Source organism: Pimephales promelas, chromosome 1, assembly GCF_988280905.1.
Source record: "Pimephales promelas chromosome 1, fPimPro1.hap1.1, whole genome shotgun sequence".
NCBI lineage: Eukaryota > Metazoa > Chordata > Actinopteri > Cypriniformes > Leuciscidae > Pimephales > Pimephales promelas.
Window position 1 is genome coordinate 4,649,432 of NC_142769.1, and position 15,186 is coordinate 4,664,617.

Consider the following 15,186-nt stretch of genomic DNA (forward strand, 5'->3'; position numbering starts at 1 on the left):
GATCGCTGCAAACCAATCCTGATACCGAACACATTCGAAAATGCGTTTGGCCGTGAGCATTTTGAACGGTAGTCGATGGAGAGAACGGTTCAAAATGCGCAGGTCCAGGATCGGTCGTAACCCACCGGTCTTTCTTGGGGACAATGAAGTAGGGGCTGTAAAGCCCGGACCTCACCTCGGCTGGAGGGACCGTCTCGATTGCACCCTTCGCCAGCAGGGTCGCAATCTCCGCTCTCAAGACTGGGGCATTGCCACCAACCATCGTGGAGCGAACTCCCCTGAAGCGGGGAAGAGACCGTGCGAACTGAATCGCGTAGCCGAATCCGATCGTTCTGATGACCCAGCGGGAACCCCGGGAAGCGCTAGCCAGGCTTCCAGGAAGTGAGCCAACGGGGTCATGCGAACCACAGACGTCCCCCCGGAGGGGCAGCGAGGCGGGTCGACCGGCATGCGTGCAGGAGTTACCCCGTCCGGATGCACCGTCGAAACCCGCTCCCCGACAGAAGAGACCAGGGAAGGCAGAGCGTTCCACGGGGGTCTGTTCTGCCGGGGGTCTGGCGACAGAGGGGGAAGGGATTGGCGTAGCCCGGGGACGACACACGCACCCTTCCGCGCCCTCCGAGACAGAGAGGAATGAACGGGGCGACGCACTGGACGTCGTGCGCGCTCATTCCAGTCTGTGTGCTCAATGACAGTGTCAGCTTTTCCTCAACCAGCTCAGGGAGCTAGCCAGAACAAAAGATTCTCCACCGGCCCTCCACCGGGGAAGGAGGGGCCCTGCCACCGCCTCCTGAGAAAAACCATGACACTATCACTGAGCGGCCCGCCTCAGGAACATCGCTTCGCCTGGCATCTAGCGGGGCACGCGGCCTGAGGGGGGCTCTTTTCTTGGGACGCTTACCTGTGGCCTCCTCCGCGACGCGAACCGGCTGAAGGCTGCTGCTGGGGCCGCGTGGGAGGGAAGGGAGCCGCAGGGGGGCGTCCTCGGCGGCGAGCTGGCGGAGGCGTCCGAGCCGACGGCTGGTTGGAGGCAGCAGCTGGCCGTCGGGGCAGAGAAACCGCCTTCGTCTGCTCCTAGGCGGTCGAGAAGTGCTGGGCAAAGTCCTGGACCGCACCGCCGAACATTATGATGCTCCTGGACCACAGCGGTGGGCATCACCTGACCAAGGGAGCGAGCGACCGCCTCCGTGACCCGTTTAAGGACAAGGTAGGCGACAGGCTCGCAGCTCGCTTGGTCCGTCACCTCCTCGTGCACATTCCTGAGCAGCTAGCTTTGTAGGTGCTCATCATATGCAGGGCGGAGGCTGCCTGTCCCGCCGCTCTACAGAATCGCGCCGCCATAGACGACGAGAACCCATAGGCTTTGGAGGGGCATCTGAGAGCAACCGCCGGTTGACCGGGGGAGCCCCAGCGTACCCACAGACAGCCGCATCGCCGAGGGGAGGAAGGGCGGGGAACTAAGCACGCTTTTTTTTTTTTTTTTTAATTTATTTTTTTTTTTATAGTGCGTGTCAGTTCCGCATGCAACTCGGGGAAAAAAGGAAATTGGGGTTGGCCGTGGCCGTAAGGCGGCAGCGTTACCCAGAAACCAATTATTCAGCCGCGAGAGATCGGGGAGGGGCGGAGTTCCACCCCCACCCGATGCTCACGGACGCCCGAGATAGCACGGCCATCATCGCGGGATCAGACACGGCGGCGCTGACGCTCCCGAGGGAGGCAACGCGGCCGCATCCTCACTTCCCGAGGAGTCAAGCCCGCCTAGTGATGCTGTGATCGACATCGCATCATCATCTGGAGCGCTGCCCGAAGCAGCCGGTGCCACCGAAGAAGCAACCGACTGAATCGAACTAACGCTCGCTGGCTCTCGCACTGAGGCGGGAGGTGTGGCCCGAGAAATCGTCGGGGCTTATCCACACCATCACCGTAAATCACCAGGTCCCCGGGTCGACGGGCCCCCTATGGAGGAAACCGATCGAGCGGGGGGGACCGGGACTCTCACTCAAGTGAGATCATTGAGTCTCGACCTCAGTGTAGAGATGGTCATGTTCCCACAGAAGGAAAATGAGTCATCCACGAACGCTGCTGCTGCATGCTGAAATGCCCAGGCATACAAAGCAGCGATCGTGACCATCAGATGACGACAGAAATCAATCACACCCAGAAGAGCACGGGCGAACCGTCTTTAAAAAGACGTGCGCGTGCAGCTCTTTCAATGAGAGGAGGAAATTCACTCTTTCAGCGCTGAAGCGACCAGGGAGAAGCGCAAAGTCTGGCAGACCACTGCTCAGATCGCAGGCGATGCAGAATCTCGCTGGGTACCGCCGTCACACCAACACTGAAGAGGATGCTCGTCTCGAAGAGTCTTGAACAGTGCTTTCAGGAGTGAAGAGGTTCTCTTGGCTCCGAAGCGAAAACATACTGCGGTTGCGTTCACTTCCTCCTTTTATACTCACGGAGTAGGGCGGAGTACGCTATGCAAAATTCCGCAGCCCCAAGGCATTGCATGCCATTGGCTCGTGTTTTAATACTCGAAGAGGATTGGCTTTCTATGCGAAACCCCCAATCTCCGTCACTTCTGACGTAACTCGAAGTGACTACGATAGGGAACCCCAAACCACACACACAAGATGCAAAACGTCAAACATCTCTTGCAAAAGCAAACACTAATTCAAAACTTTTTCAACTCTTCTAAAAATTGTGTTTTTGCATAGTACCTCTACACAAACATCAAATGATTAGCCATACGCACTACACACAGATGTGCAAAATGTAAAACATGTAAAAGAAGATCTATCTACTAGGGCTGGGAAATAAATATCGATTTCTCAATATTAATCGATTCTCATTTTTACGAACCGATATCGATTCTTAAATCTCAAGAATCGATTAGTCATCCTCTTTCATTTGAATGAATGGGACATTGCGCACATCCAAAAACATCGCAATAATCTTTGTCCTTTGTTACTATTGATAAGAAACAAAGTCTCAATTTTCAAATGACGTCCATTTTCTTTAGAAATTCAAAAACATAAATAGCGTTTTGGCGCTGCGGCGTGAGATCGCTCTGGCGCAGCTCAAGAGAAGCAGCAGCGCTGATCTCTCTTCCGGCTTAATAATACCAGTCACAGCGCGAAATAAACATGAACGAGCATCTGAAAGTGTGTTAAAAGATAGAGTTCAACTTATCGAAATCCGTATCATGTCACATTGATTCGCTCAATCAGCGTTTCAACCGTGGAAAGACGTCAGTTAAACAGCTTGTAATCAATATCATGTATCGTCATATATATTTACCTCAGAAAACCCACATCAACTCGTTAGTCAGCTAGAAAAAATAACTCCAGAGAGGAGCATTTTGCTAAATATATACACCATATTACATATGCATTATAATCTTAATGTTCTTCAATATTTAATGCATATTTGAATAAATCTGGCAAGTTTTTATGACAGCCACCATTTAAATGTTTATATTTCATATAATCTTCTTATTATAAAAATCAATAAAAGTGTAATTTAAGTGTTTGTATAGCTACAAAACAGTTCATTATTACCTTCATATTAGGCTAACGAAGCCTAGCTACAACTAGACTCCCATAGTTTACAGCATTTGATTTCCTTGAGAAAATTTTCCATTTATTGTAACTGATATCCAAAATAATCAATATTGAATCGAATTGGAATTGAAATCGAATCGAATTGCAAGCTTGTGAATCGAAATCGAATCGAATTGTGAAATTTGTCTCAATACCCAGCCCTATCTACAGTTGCAGTAATCAGCCGCTTAAGGTATGCACCATATCAGCACTTGTAATACCCCTTCCTGTGATATTGTACAGTAAGTTACATGTATTACTCTCTACATAGGGTAGAGGGTCGGGAACGACAAGACAAGGAGAAAGGGGGCCCATTTTCACACAAGAACAAGACAGAGAGTAATAAACAAGGTTTTGGCCAATAATGCTATCAGACTCAAAGAACTACAAGCAAACATTATCAGTGCCCATGCCATTTGCAATAATGTCCATCAGGTTTCTAAATCAACAAAGGCACGCAGGTTCAAATGAAACTACTTCATCGAGTGCCTTTTGAGTGGAATTCAGAGAGGGTCAAACGGTGCGGCATGAGTATGTGGAGGTTTCACTTAGCACTGTGATACAATGACTTTTTACATGGACTGTACTGTATACTAGACCTATCCTGAACTTCATATGTATTTCAGAGAGTTTTGCAGATGGATGCTGAGGAAATCCTGCATGAATTCATATATATTGATGAGGCAGGGTTCAACCTCACAAAAGCAAGAAGGAGAGGCAGAAATGTCATTGGCCATAGGGCTATAATCAATGTCCCAGGGGTAACATTTCTCTTTGCGCTGCCATTTCACGGCATGGGGTTTTCCTTCATCATGACAAAATGGGCCCTTACAACACACCTCACATTCTCGCATTTTTGGACCGATTGTCACCTGGGACAATGTGTCATTCCACCGCTCTGCTTTGGTCCAGAACTGGTTTCAACACCATTGTTGACAGTCCCACATATGCATGCACAGTTTCATATACACACATCAGACAAATAATAATGCAAAATGATTATCTTAAAATAGTTAAGTACGTGGTCTTGAAGAGGATTATCTTTTTCTGTCCCTGTCTTGTCTCTGTATTTGGACTCAAGTCTGTTTTACAATTATAAACTGAGTGTAAAGCATATAATGTGCTTGAAGTTTTTGCATTAGGTACATGAGTGAATGATTTCACTAATTGGGCCTCAAGTACCACTTTTAGTGTCTAAGCAATTAGACACTGAAAAAAACAAAAAAACAACAACTGTAAATTCACACTTCTTTCCACCCTAAATTCTCATTACATTTTCCATCTTTGGTTTTGTGAAATGTGATCCGGACACGTTTCATGAAGTTGGCCATTATGTAATAGTTCAAAAAAACTTAGAGCACAAAGCTGTCAACACTGCAGTAATTGTGATGTTTTCCACTGAGTATATTTTGACATGCTGAGGGCTGGAGTCTCAGGTGCATTCGACTGCTCTACAAAACACACCTGTAACACACCTGCCGCATGGAAAACAAAGAGAGCCTCTGTTCTGCCCCCACGGCGTCGGATTCCACTGGGAATCATGTCCATTCTCAGCTCAGATTATACCTTGATTCTCTCCATATGCTAACCTGAACCCTCCTATTCTCCATTGTCATATTGCACTTACTTTGTGCCTGGAATAACTCATGTTATGTTTTATTTTCTGCTGCTGTATCAGGAGCAGGGCTGCTGTATGTGTGTGCGTGCTTTGATTATAGACATCCAGTTTCATTGCCCCCATCCCCAAAGAGAGATATCTAAATAATAGATATGGGCAAGGGCAGGAGAACTGTCATCTACTCGCAGGAGAGGAACAACGGCACTACATCCAGCTTATTGCATCTGTTTCCCTCTGCAGAAACGAGAAACGAGAAACCAGCAGCACACATAAATCCTGAAAGCAAAATCCACACAACCTCTGAGAAAAGTAAGTATACTGGACCTCCCGTGAGTTCAAATATAAATACTTAATAATATCCACCTTCCACCAATTTTAACTCACTTTAAATTAATTTTACTTTTGGAACTTTTGGAAAAATATACATGAAGTAAAATTATTTTTTTAAAGTGTGTTTACTTGCACTTTATTAAAAATACACTCACCTAAAGGATTATTAGGAACACCATACTACTGTGTTTGACCCCCTTTGGCCTTCAGAACTGCCTTAATTCTACGTGGCGTTGATTCAACAAGGTGCTGAAAGCATTCTTTAGAAATGTTGGCCTATATTGATAGGATAGCATCTTGCAGTTGATGGAGATTTGTGGGATGCACATCCAAGACATGAAGTTCCACTACATCCCAAAGATGCTCTATTGGGTTGAGAGTTGGGTTCCCATCCTTTGGCGTCATATAGGTGACGCCATATGACATTTCGTTGAAATACTACGCACATGGCACCCTTTAGCGTCAATATAACACACAGAACCCAAGGCGTCATACAGGTGACTGGCATTCTTTAGTGTCAATATGAGGCACGGACCCTACCCATAACAGTGCATGTTTTATTGATGCTAAAGCGTGCCATGTGCGTAGTATTTCAATGAAATGTCATATGGCATCACCATCCATCCATCCATCCATCCATCCATCCATCCATCCATCCATCCATCCATCCATCCATCTATCAAATTTAAAGGAGCATTGTGGAAGTTCTGAAATTTCTTCCCATTACTGACACCAGTGGCCATTGGAGAAACTGCAGCCAGTCTCATGCTCGTTCTCGGTTTGCACGCTCGCACGCTTGTTGGCTGCACTAGATAAGTTTTTTTTTTTCGAGTTTCCGTGGTTTCTGGATTGTGCTGGAGGCTGGTCCGCAGAGTCTGTTTATTAATGGCTGCCGTACGGATGTAAGCCCAAGTAGAAGAGAATAGGGCTGTCAATCTTCCTCTATAATACTATTCGAATTCCATTCCTTATTTTATGTAATATTCGAATAATATTAGAATATTAAATGCTCAAATTTATACTATTATTAATATTTACGACATTACAAATTCTTATGGATCGTCAATGTCACTATAGCCTGTGGTTGTTGTTACACGTTCAGCCCACTAGAGGGACATCTAACATTACTAAAATAAACATTTAGGGGCTGTTTACACCTGGCCACTTCATGCGTTCTCAGATCGGATAGCTCTGATTTATCAAAACGATTCCATTTACACCTGGTCACATAAATGTGTTTTTGCAAAACAGATATAAATCCGATCTTCAATTCCCGCGCTATATACACATATAATGAAGTGCACGTCACCGAAAGCAACAGATTTTGAAATATCATTTCATTCCTTTACTTTTAATAAAGATGGTAGTGTTAATCGTCTGCGACTTACTTTCACTTTGATTTGCGATAGATTGCGGCGATGAATAGGGGCTCAGATCTGAGGTGATGTGATCGTCATATTGCATTGGAAGTTCCGGGAGTCTCCCGCATATTGATAGCGTCTCCCTGATGGCCGCAAATTAGTTAAAATCTCACGGAATCCGCGCATAACATACATAGTGCGCGGCGCGTGCGTGGCAGAGAGGGAGTGAACGAGACCTTGCGAATGAGCTAGTCCCGCGCTCTCCTATTATTAATAAGAATGCGATAAGGGGCCGTTTACACCTGGTCACTTCGGAAGTATATATTTATTTTTAAATATATATAAAAGCAATATTCGAATAGTAACTTTAGCACTCGAATAGTATTGATTTTTTTAATATTCGAATTATATTCGAATTTCGGAATTCGTTCCAACAGCCCTAGAAGAGAACGCGCATGACGTCACATTTCGTGAATTTCCACGCCAATTCGGACCTGACTCCTCCACACACAATTGACCTACAGGCTGACAGAGGTAACCGTAGTGGACAGTCAAGGTGTCATTCTTTCTATTATTTTATGGTTAGCTCATAAATGTACAAATGAAGACTATCTTAAAATGTTTTTTAAGTAAAAACCTACACATAGCCCCTTTAATTCAAATTCAGGTAACCGGAATTTAAAAGACATTTTCTATTGAATTCTGAGAGACACTCAACAGGAATAGAAGAAAGAATTTTAACTTAAAAATACGTCTAGTAATCCTTGGTTTAACCTCGAAAGGTCAAAAACCTTTTGAACTCTCAACACATTCAGTACTTCACCTGCACACAATACTGTTCCAGGGGTAACGCTAATATAATAACTGAATAATATAATCTCAGAAGTAGTTCTGGAGTGCTAAAATAAGTATCGGTTCCTCGCATGCAGTGGCTTTGCACAACGCTTAGGTAACTTTGCTTTTTCAGAAACTCTTTGATCATCTTTGGATGGAAGGACACATTGAGCCAGGACACTGCCAACTGAATGCCTGAATGGAATATTGATCTGAGTGACTCCTATTAAACGATTAGATAAGAGGAGACGTGTTGACATTGTGCTTCGCTGCCCTGCGTTTACAATGAATGCGGAGATCACAATTTTTCAGAGAATCTTTTTGGCAGGCCGCCTTTGCGAGCACACATACGCATCAGCTGGCGTTCTTGATTTATGGCTTCCATGTGTGGTTTTGTCTATCATTTGCTATGCACTGTTAAATTGTAAACCTTTGAGTTGTACTTTAACAACATGCATGAAGTAGTAGCAAAAGCAAATATTTCCCAGACTTTTGTGGTAGTGTGAGGGTGGTAGAAGTGGATGCGCATGTATATTTAATGGCAAACATCCCTCTGGCCCAGCAGAACTGTAGATGCTAATGAGGACTGGCAAGTTGAGAACAGAAAGTGCCACTCGTCTCTTTCCTTGATACACACCAGAGAGAGAGAAAGAGCGAGAGAGTTTAAAGAAAACATCTATGCCATCGACGCACACAACTCCCGCAACAGGGAGAATCCAGATATCATTTGAGAATAAAATCTTTGACACGTGAACTGCAAAGCTGTTTACCACCATGTAGGGAACAACAGTATCAATGGAGTTTTTTAAAGGGAGAGTTCAACTCAAAATGAAAAATTTGCTTGGTATCTGGCGTTGTTTCAAACCATATTACTTTCTTTTTTCTTTGGAAAATGTACAAGGTGCGCCTTTCCACACAAAAGCATACTGTACAGTGACCTGGCACTGCATAAATAATTGATATAAATCACACCAAAGCCATTGGTTCTTGTATTCTTGTAATTGTCATGACTTTAGAAAATGGGAAATTACACATTAGATTTCAGGCAAGATTTTCAATGAATAATAACTTACATTTTAATGTGTTTAGGCTGAAAATTATGATAGAAACTCTTTACTGCTGTATTATTATTGTATTGCAATAATATTTAAAGCCACACTATGCAGGATTTCCGTTTTTGTCAAACTGTGGCCCCTAGAGTCGCTGTGGAGTACAAGTACTGTCGTTAATAGCACTCACGTAGAGATGTCTCTGAACTCATGACCTGATCCCCTCCCCCTGTAACGAGTGGAAATAAGGCGTGGCCCCTTTAAGAGCTGTGCCCTGTTGAACTATCGGCAGTCTGTATTGTATGCGCCTCGAACACCACATGTATACGACGCCGGGTCATTTCTGTTTGACGCTCATTTTAGCAGATCTTTCTTGCCGTAAAGCAATTCGTTACATCGCGAGACCTGATATCGCGCGACACTTCCTTTTGCTGCGGCCAGCGGTCCGCCGGCTCAAAGTTGCAAGGGTGTTTTTCCTCTCACAGGCAACAGGGGCGAGACGTCCAACATTCAACCCGAAAATAGTCATATGACCATTGCAATAACTCCGAAGCTATGGGCTATGCACGCATAAATTCCACATTTGACGCAAGGATGCTCGTCCATTTCCGGTTGTGGAGATTAAAGCGGAGGAAAACGGGATTATGGCAGAGTCTTCAAAATTGAATGTCCTCCAGTCTTTGAAACAAAACGTACATACGTTTAGATGTAATTTTATATATAGTTATGTTTATTTAATATAATTTTAATAAGAAGCATAAACACAACGAGGGGTGTCTGTTTTATCTGTTTTTGTGACTAACGTTTCTTTAGTATAACCATGGAGTGTAAAATTCAGTATAAATTCTCGGTATTGTATAATTGGACTCTATGATCGGCGGAAGTTATCGAGCATCCTTACAACACCTTCACCGGAAATACCGCCGTGCATAGAGCCCATTAGTTAAGGTAAATAAAAACCTGCATAGTGCTGCTTCAAATAAAGTACGATGAACTGGCTTTTTAAATTTCATTATATTGTTGTCTGAGGTGAACTTATTACGTTCGTTTGGTTTTTGCATTCAAATACATCAAAATGAATAATAAGCTAACTTCTACCCTACTAGCTTTGAGCCCAGCTGAGAAACGCACGAATTTTATGGGCGTTTCGCACTGAAGACTTTTAAGTAAACGCCCACTGCTATGAGTGGATAACAGTTTTGCATATTATAATGAGTTTTTCAACTTACCTCGTCGATGTACGTGGGGAAAATTGTTTTGAACGTCCAATGTTGTAAAATGGCAGCCGGAATGATTTGCCCATAACTGCTACATGTTCGACCCAGAGTCCGTGTGTTGCACAATTCCAATCAGATCCAATATAGACGGCACAGCACCAGCGTTCTTTACTCTTAATCGGTCTGCAAATCCAGTCTTGTTTACACAACAATCCTCAGTGAAATAAAGCGAACCGGACAATGTTTTACCTCATCAGCTGGAACGTCATTAAAATAAAGTTTATCCAGTCCTATTGGATTCCAGAGGAAACAAATGCAGCGACTGTCTTCTTCCACAACCAGGCACAGCAAAATATTTTGTATTGCTCGGTAGCTCGATCCGGTTTGTCATCATTAGGGTAGGCATCTTTTTTTTTTTTTTTTTTTTTTTTTTTTTTTAAATTTCAAGAATTACAATTACAGTCAGGGGTACAATGAATAAACTAAATTAAAAAAACAAGAAAAGACAAACAAAGCAGTGACAAACTTAAGTTAAACAAAAATGTGAAAATGTTTACATATAGATACACATTTTGCAGCTTTCTTATTTTTCAAACCCAGTATTGTTTTTAGGTATTGTTGAATTTCTGCTCTTAAAATTAAAAACAAAGGCTTGTTTCCACCAAATTTACATTTATGGATACTAAATTTAGCTAACAGAAGAAGAAGATTAGGGTAGGCATCTATGTTATTTAGCTATGCGTGTAATGCGCGAATCGATGGGCGGGGCTAAACCGGCCGTGTTGAAGTAGCAGTTGATCTTCTTCTGCATGGGTGGTGTTCTATCCTCTTTGACTTCATAGTTCCCCACTTTGAAAAATGAGTCGTTTGCCGAGGCTGGTGTCAATAAAAGCTTTTATTGGACTAACAAGAACGTTTTCAGTTCTGAAACTTACAGGATATTCTCATAATATGATAACCTCTTGATGTCAAAAGCTCAAGGAAAATTTGATTTCTCAGTTCATCACCCCTTTGTTTACTGTTCATTGACTAGGCCTAATTTTATGCCATTCATGCGTTCTCCCCCAAAAGTTCAAACATCGAGGAAGCGTTTACACAACACAGCTGTGTTACTAAAAAAACGGAACATTTTGCTGGCGTTTTGGTCGTTCATTTACATGACAACAGCGGCTTGGGGGCCTGAAAACTTTTTAAAAACGTGCTTCAAATAAGGAGCTTAACTTCACCTTCACACAATGGCATGATTTTCTATTTAACTACATTCAAAAAAATAATTACTGCAAATAATTCAATTACAGTGGATATGTAATGGGTTCTTTTTTTTCCCACTGAAGATCATGTATGGATTAAATTAATGAGGAATCTGAGTTTAAATTAAATTAGTTTGCCTCTTTAGAAGAGTTTTTTTTTTAAGTCTGACCATCCACAAAGAGAAACTCATTCTGTTTGTTAAAACATGAAAGGCATGAGAGCTGCTGTTTCATTGTGATTTCATGCCTTTGTTCTGTTAGCTTTGATATACAAGCAGCAAAATGAGATTCAAATCACAATTACAATAATAAAGCTAATAATTCCCTACATAAAACACATTGTGAACCTTAATTATACCCATATTTAATGCAGTCGGAGACACATTACTTCTTTGTCCCTCAGGTTTTTTCTTCAATAATAATTTGTTACAATTATATAGCGCTGTTCTGTACTCAAAGCGCTTTACATTGAAGCGGAAATCTCCTCAACCACCACCAACCACCTAATTTGACTGGTATTAAAGGGATAATTCACTTTGAAATTAATTTTTGGTATGTTTTAGCTTACCTCAAGGGCATCCAAGATATAGGTGTCTTTGTTTCCGTAGTAGTTTCAATTGATTTTTTTTTTATGGAGGTCTATGGTCACCACCTCAAAGAGCATGCACAGAAAAGTCCAAATTAAACATGATTAACCAAACCGCTCATTTCATGTCTTAGGCCATCAATGTGTACATACGTTTACGAGTCATTAAATCATGTTTAATTTGGACTTCTCTGTGCATGCTCTTTGAGGTGGTGACCATAGACCTCCATTATATGACTGACAGACAAGAACGGTTTGACCGCTGTCACTTAGGCTCTGTTTACACGAGAACGCTCGCGTATGAAACGTAAAAATATTTTACCAGACGTGCCTTTCGTTTACACGGCGACGGCGTTTTTGGAGCATAAAAACGCAAAAAAGTGAAACCACCCTCCAGAGTGGAAATCATAAAAACGCTCCACCGTCACGTTCCCGTCTAAGTCTGCTCGACAGTGAAGGTTGTACGCAGGCGTGCGGACTTGGCGTTGTTGTGTGGCAGTGCTTCACAGTGCCACCTAGCTGCCTGGAGTACATCGAATTTCACACACGTTTGCGTTACCCACCCATAACGCTCGTCTAAACACTGAATAAAAAGTGATCGCCAGATCGTTTCCGTGTAAACATAGCCTTATTTACAACAGGTGTCAGAATAAAGAAAAGCATAGTTTGCTTCCGGTGTGTATTTCTTCCATTTCACCCAGTCACATATAATATAATATTGTTTGTTTCTTCAGCTACATGGCACTCGCGACAAGTGTATTCCACGTAGCTGAAGAAACAAACATTGAGTTTTACTCGAGGAAACCTAATCTGTTATGACAACTGTAGATAAGTCTCTGCTCACAGGAAGTCTTGAAAAAACTTGAACAGCAGAACTCACAATTTGTCATAGCATTTGTTCTTTTTACTGCCATTACTTATAAATACTGAGAATATTTACTGTACATGTAGATATAAAACAGTTGATTGTATCTAGATATGTTCCAACATATTGGCATGTCCCAAAAATGTATTGAGTTACTTCAAAATAATCTCAACCTACAAACCTGAGACACTAGAAAGAAATACAGCAAGAACGTTGCCAAAGCTTTGCTACATAGTAGCAATTATGGCTTCAAAGTGTGCATTGGAGCCGATACAACCTTCAAGTCGAGACAAAACCAAGTACACCTTGCACAAAATAAATCTCAGTACAGTGTAGATCCTCATTAAACACAATGCAATATCGGCCACATGTGGCTTATCAATATGCACAAGTACAGTAGCTAAGAAAAATGTTTAACATTTATCATAAGATGTCAAAGTCAAATAGAGACATCCAGGTGCTTAAGCTTTTCATAATTCCAAATTCTTCTTCTTCAGTCCCATCATAAGTTGCTACCAGGCAACAGATTGGTGATGGTCCAGTTCTGGCCAGTGCATTTTTGGAGGGTCAGCTGAAATCCAAACTCATTGTCATTGTTCTCCACGAGTTCAAGGCATCGCTTTGACTTTGTATTCTGGATGGAGCCTCCCTGAAAAACAGAGAAAGAAAATATATATTTCATCACAGACTCCTTTGACTGTCCCCAGGTATGTTCCTGTATGGATGGAGATATCAGGGCTTCATCCGTCTTCTCCCAAAATTCCCTTTCAATGAGGATAACCTTTCCCAATTCATGATCAGCAAAATCTGCCAGTATAGTGTGATGTCATAAGAAAATGTAGTCGTTCGTACTTAACTTACGCATCTTTTGACGGCATTTAAAAGGTAAAAGTATCCATACCTTTTAAAATCTTTAGCACAAATGTATTTCCATAGGCACATTTTACAATTATGTCAATATGTTTGAGCCCCTAACCTATAATCTATAAAAAACATATACATTTAGAATTGGCAATAACTTTCATTATGGAATGAAGTTACACTTTGTTTTAAGGAGTCCTAGTTGCAGTTTTAATTATTATACATAAACGTACATGTAACATATGTAAAAAGGACAGTGTGAACCTTTTAGGTATGTGCATTATATATATTTGATGACATTGAGCATATTTGTCACTAAACCTAAAAGGATTCATAACATTTAGCATATCTCTAACCTTGTTAAAAATTGGTTTAGCTTCTGTTGATATTATACATTTTAGTATTTATGTAATAATACAAAAATGTATGTGTGCTATACACTCTCAGAAAAAAAAGGTACAAAAGCTGTCGCTGGGGCTGTACCTTTTCAAAAGGTACACTTTTGTACCCAAAGACTGCATATTGGTACCTTAGTGGTACATATTAGCACCTAAAATGTACATATTAACACCTAAAATGTACATGTTAGCACCTAAAATGGGCATACTACCACCTAAAAAGGACATATTAGCACTTAAAATGTACATATTAGTACCTAAAATGTACACATTACCACCTAAAATGGACATATTAGCTCATGAAATTGACATATCTTGAAATGGACATATTAACACCTAAAATGTACATATTAGCACCTAAAATGGACATACTACCACCTAAAAAGGACATATTAGCTCATGAAATTGACATATTAGCATCTAAAATGTACATATTAGCAACTAAAATGTACATATTAACACTTAAAATGTACATATTAGTACCTAAAATGTACATATTACCACCTAAAATGGACATATTACCTCATGAAATTGACATATTAGCACCTAAAATGTACATATTAACACTTAAAATGTACATTTTAGCACCCAAAATGTACATATTAACACCTAAAATATACTTATTAGCTCATGAAATGGACAAAAGTTTACCTTTTGAAAAGGTACAGCCCCAGTGACAACTTTTGTACCTTTTTTTTTCTGAGAGTGAACTTTTATGATTACTAATGAGACATGAAACATGTTACTGTATGTTTCAGGGACATTTATTGTATTCATTTTCTATCGCACTAAATTTGTTTAGACTTAGAAAATGCTTGTGCTATGGTAATGAGAAATGCTACTAATAATTTCGACTTAGTGATAGTCATAATCTCGACAGCATTTTAGGGGTTCATATTGGCCCATGAAGAAAATAACATGAGCAGGTTGAAGGTTTGGGTCAAACTTTAGAGACATCAAGCACATCAAATTCATATTCATCTTTCATCTCCTCTTCTGAAAAGGGCTTGATCTGGTGTATCTGCGAGGGAACAGCAGCACTGCAGGCTTAGACATGAGAGAAGAGGTTAAAAGCTAGAGGGAAGCATTCTCTTCCTGATCTCAAGCCGAGGAGGATGGGACTGCAGGACTGAGATAGGGTGGCGGATTTTTTCCACTGCCAGCATTCATTTTAACCCGCTTTTCACAGAAGAGAACGCCTGTGGCCTTAAGACCCGGGTT

The 15,186-nt window shown here is 41.7% G+C and overlaps 1 protein-coding gene across 1 annotated transcript in view; it reads right to left on the reverse strand.

The window, feature by feature from the left end:
* Positions 1–12,722: 12,722 nt before the first annotated feature.
* galnt18b (UDP-N-acetyl-alpha-D-galactosamine:polypeptide N-acetylgalactosaminyltransferase 18b) overlaps positions 12,723–15,186 on the reverse strand; it is a 132,978-nt gene continuing 130,514 nt past the window's right edge. The window contains exon 11 of the mRNA XM_089118932.1: positions 12,723–13,355. Coding sequence (XP_088975058.1) covers positions 13,209–13,355 — 147 coding nt within the window. The 3' untranslated portion in view covers positions 12,723–13,208. The remainder of the gene's footprint in view (positions 13,356–15,186) is intronic.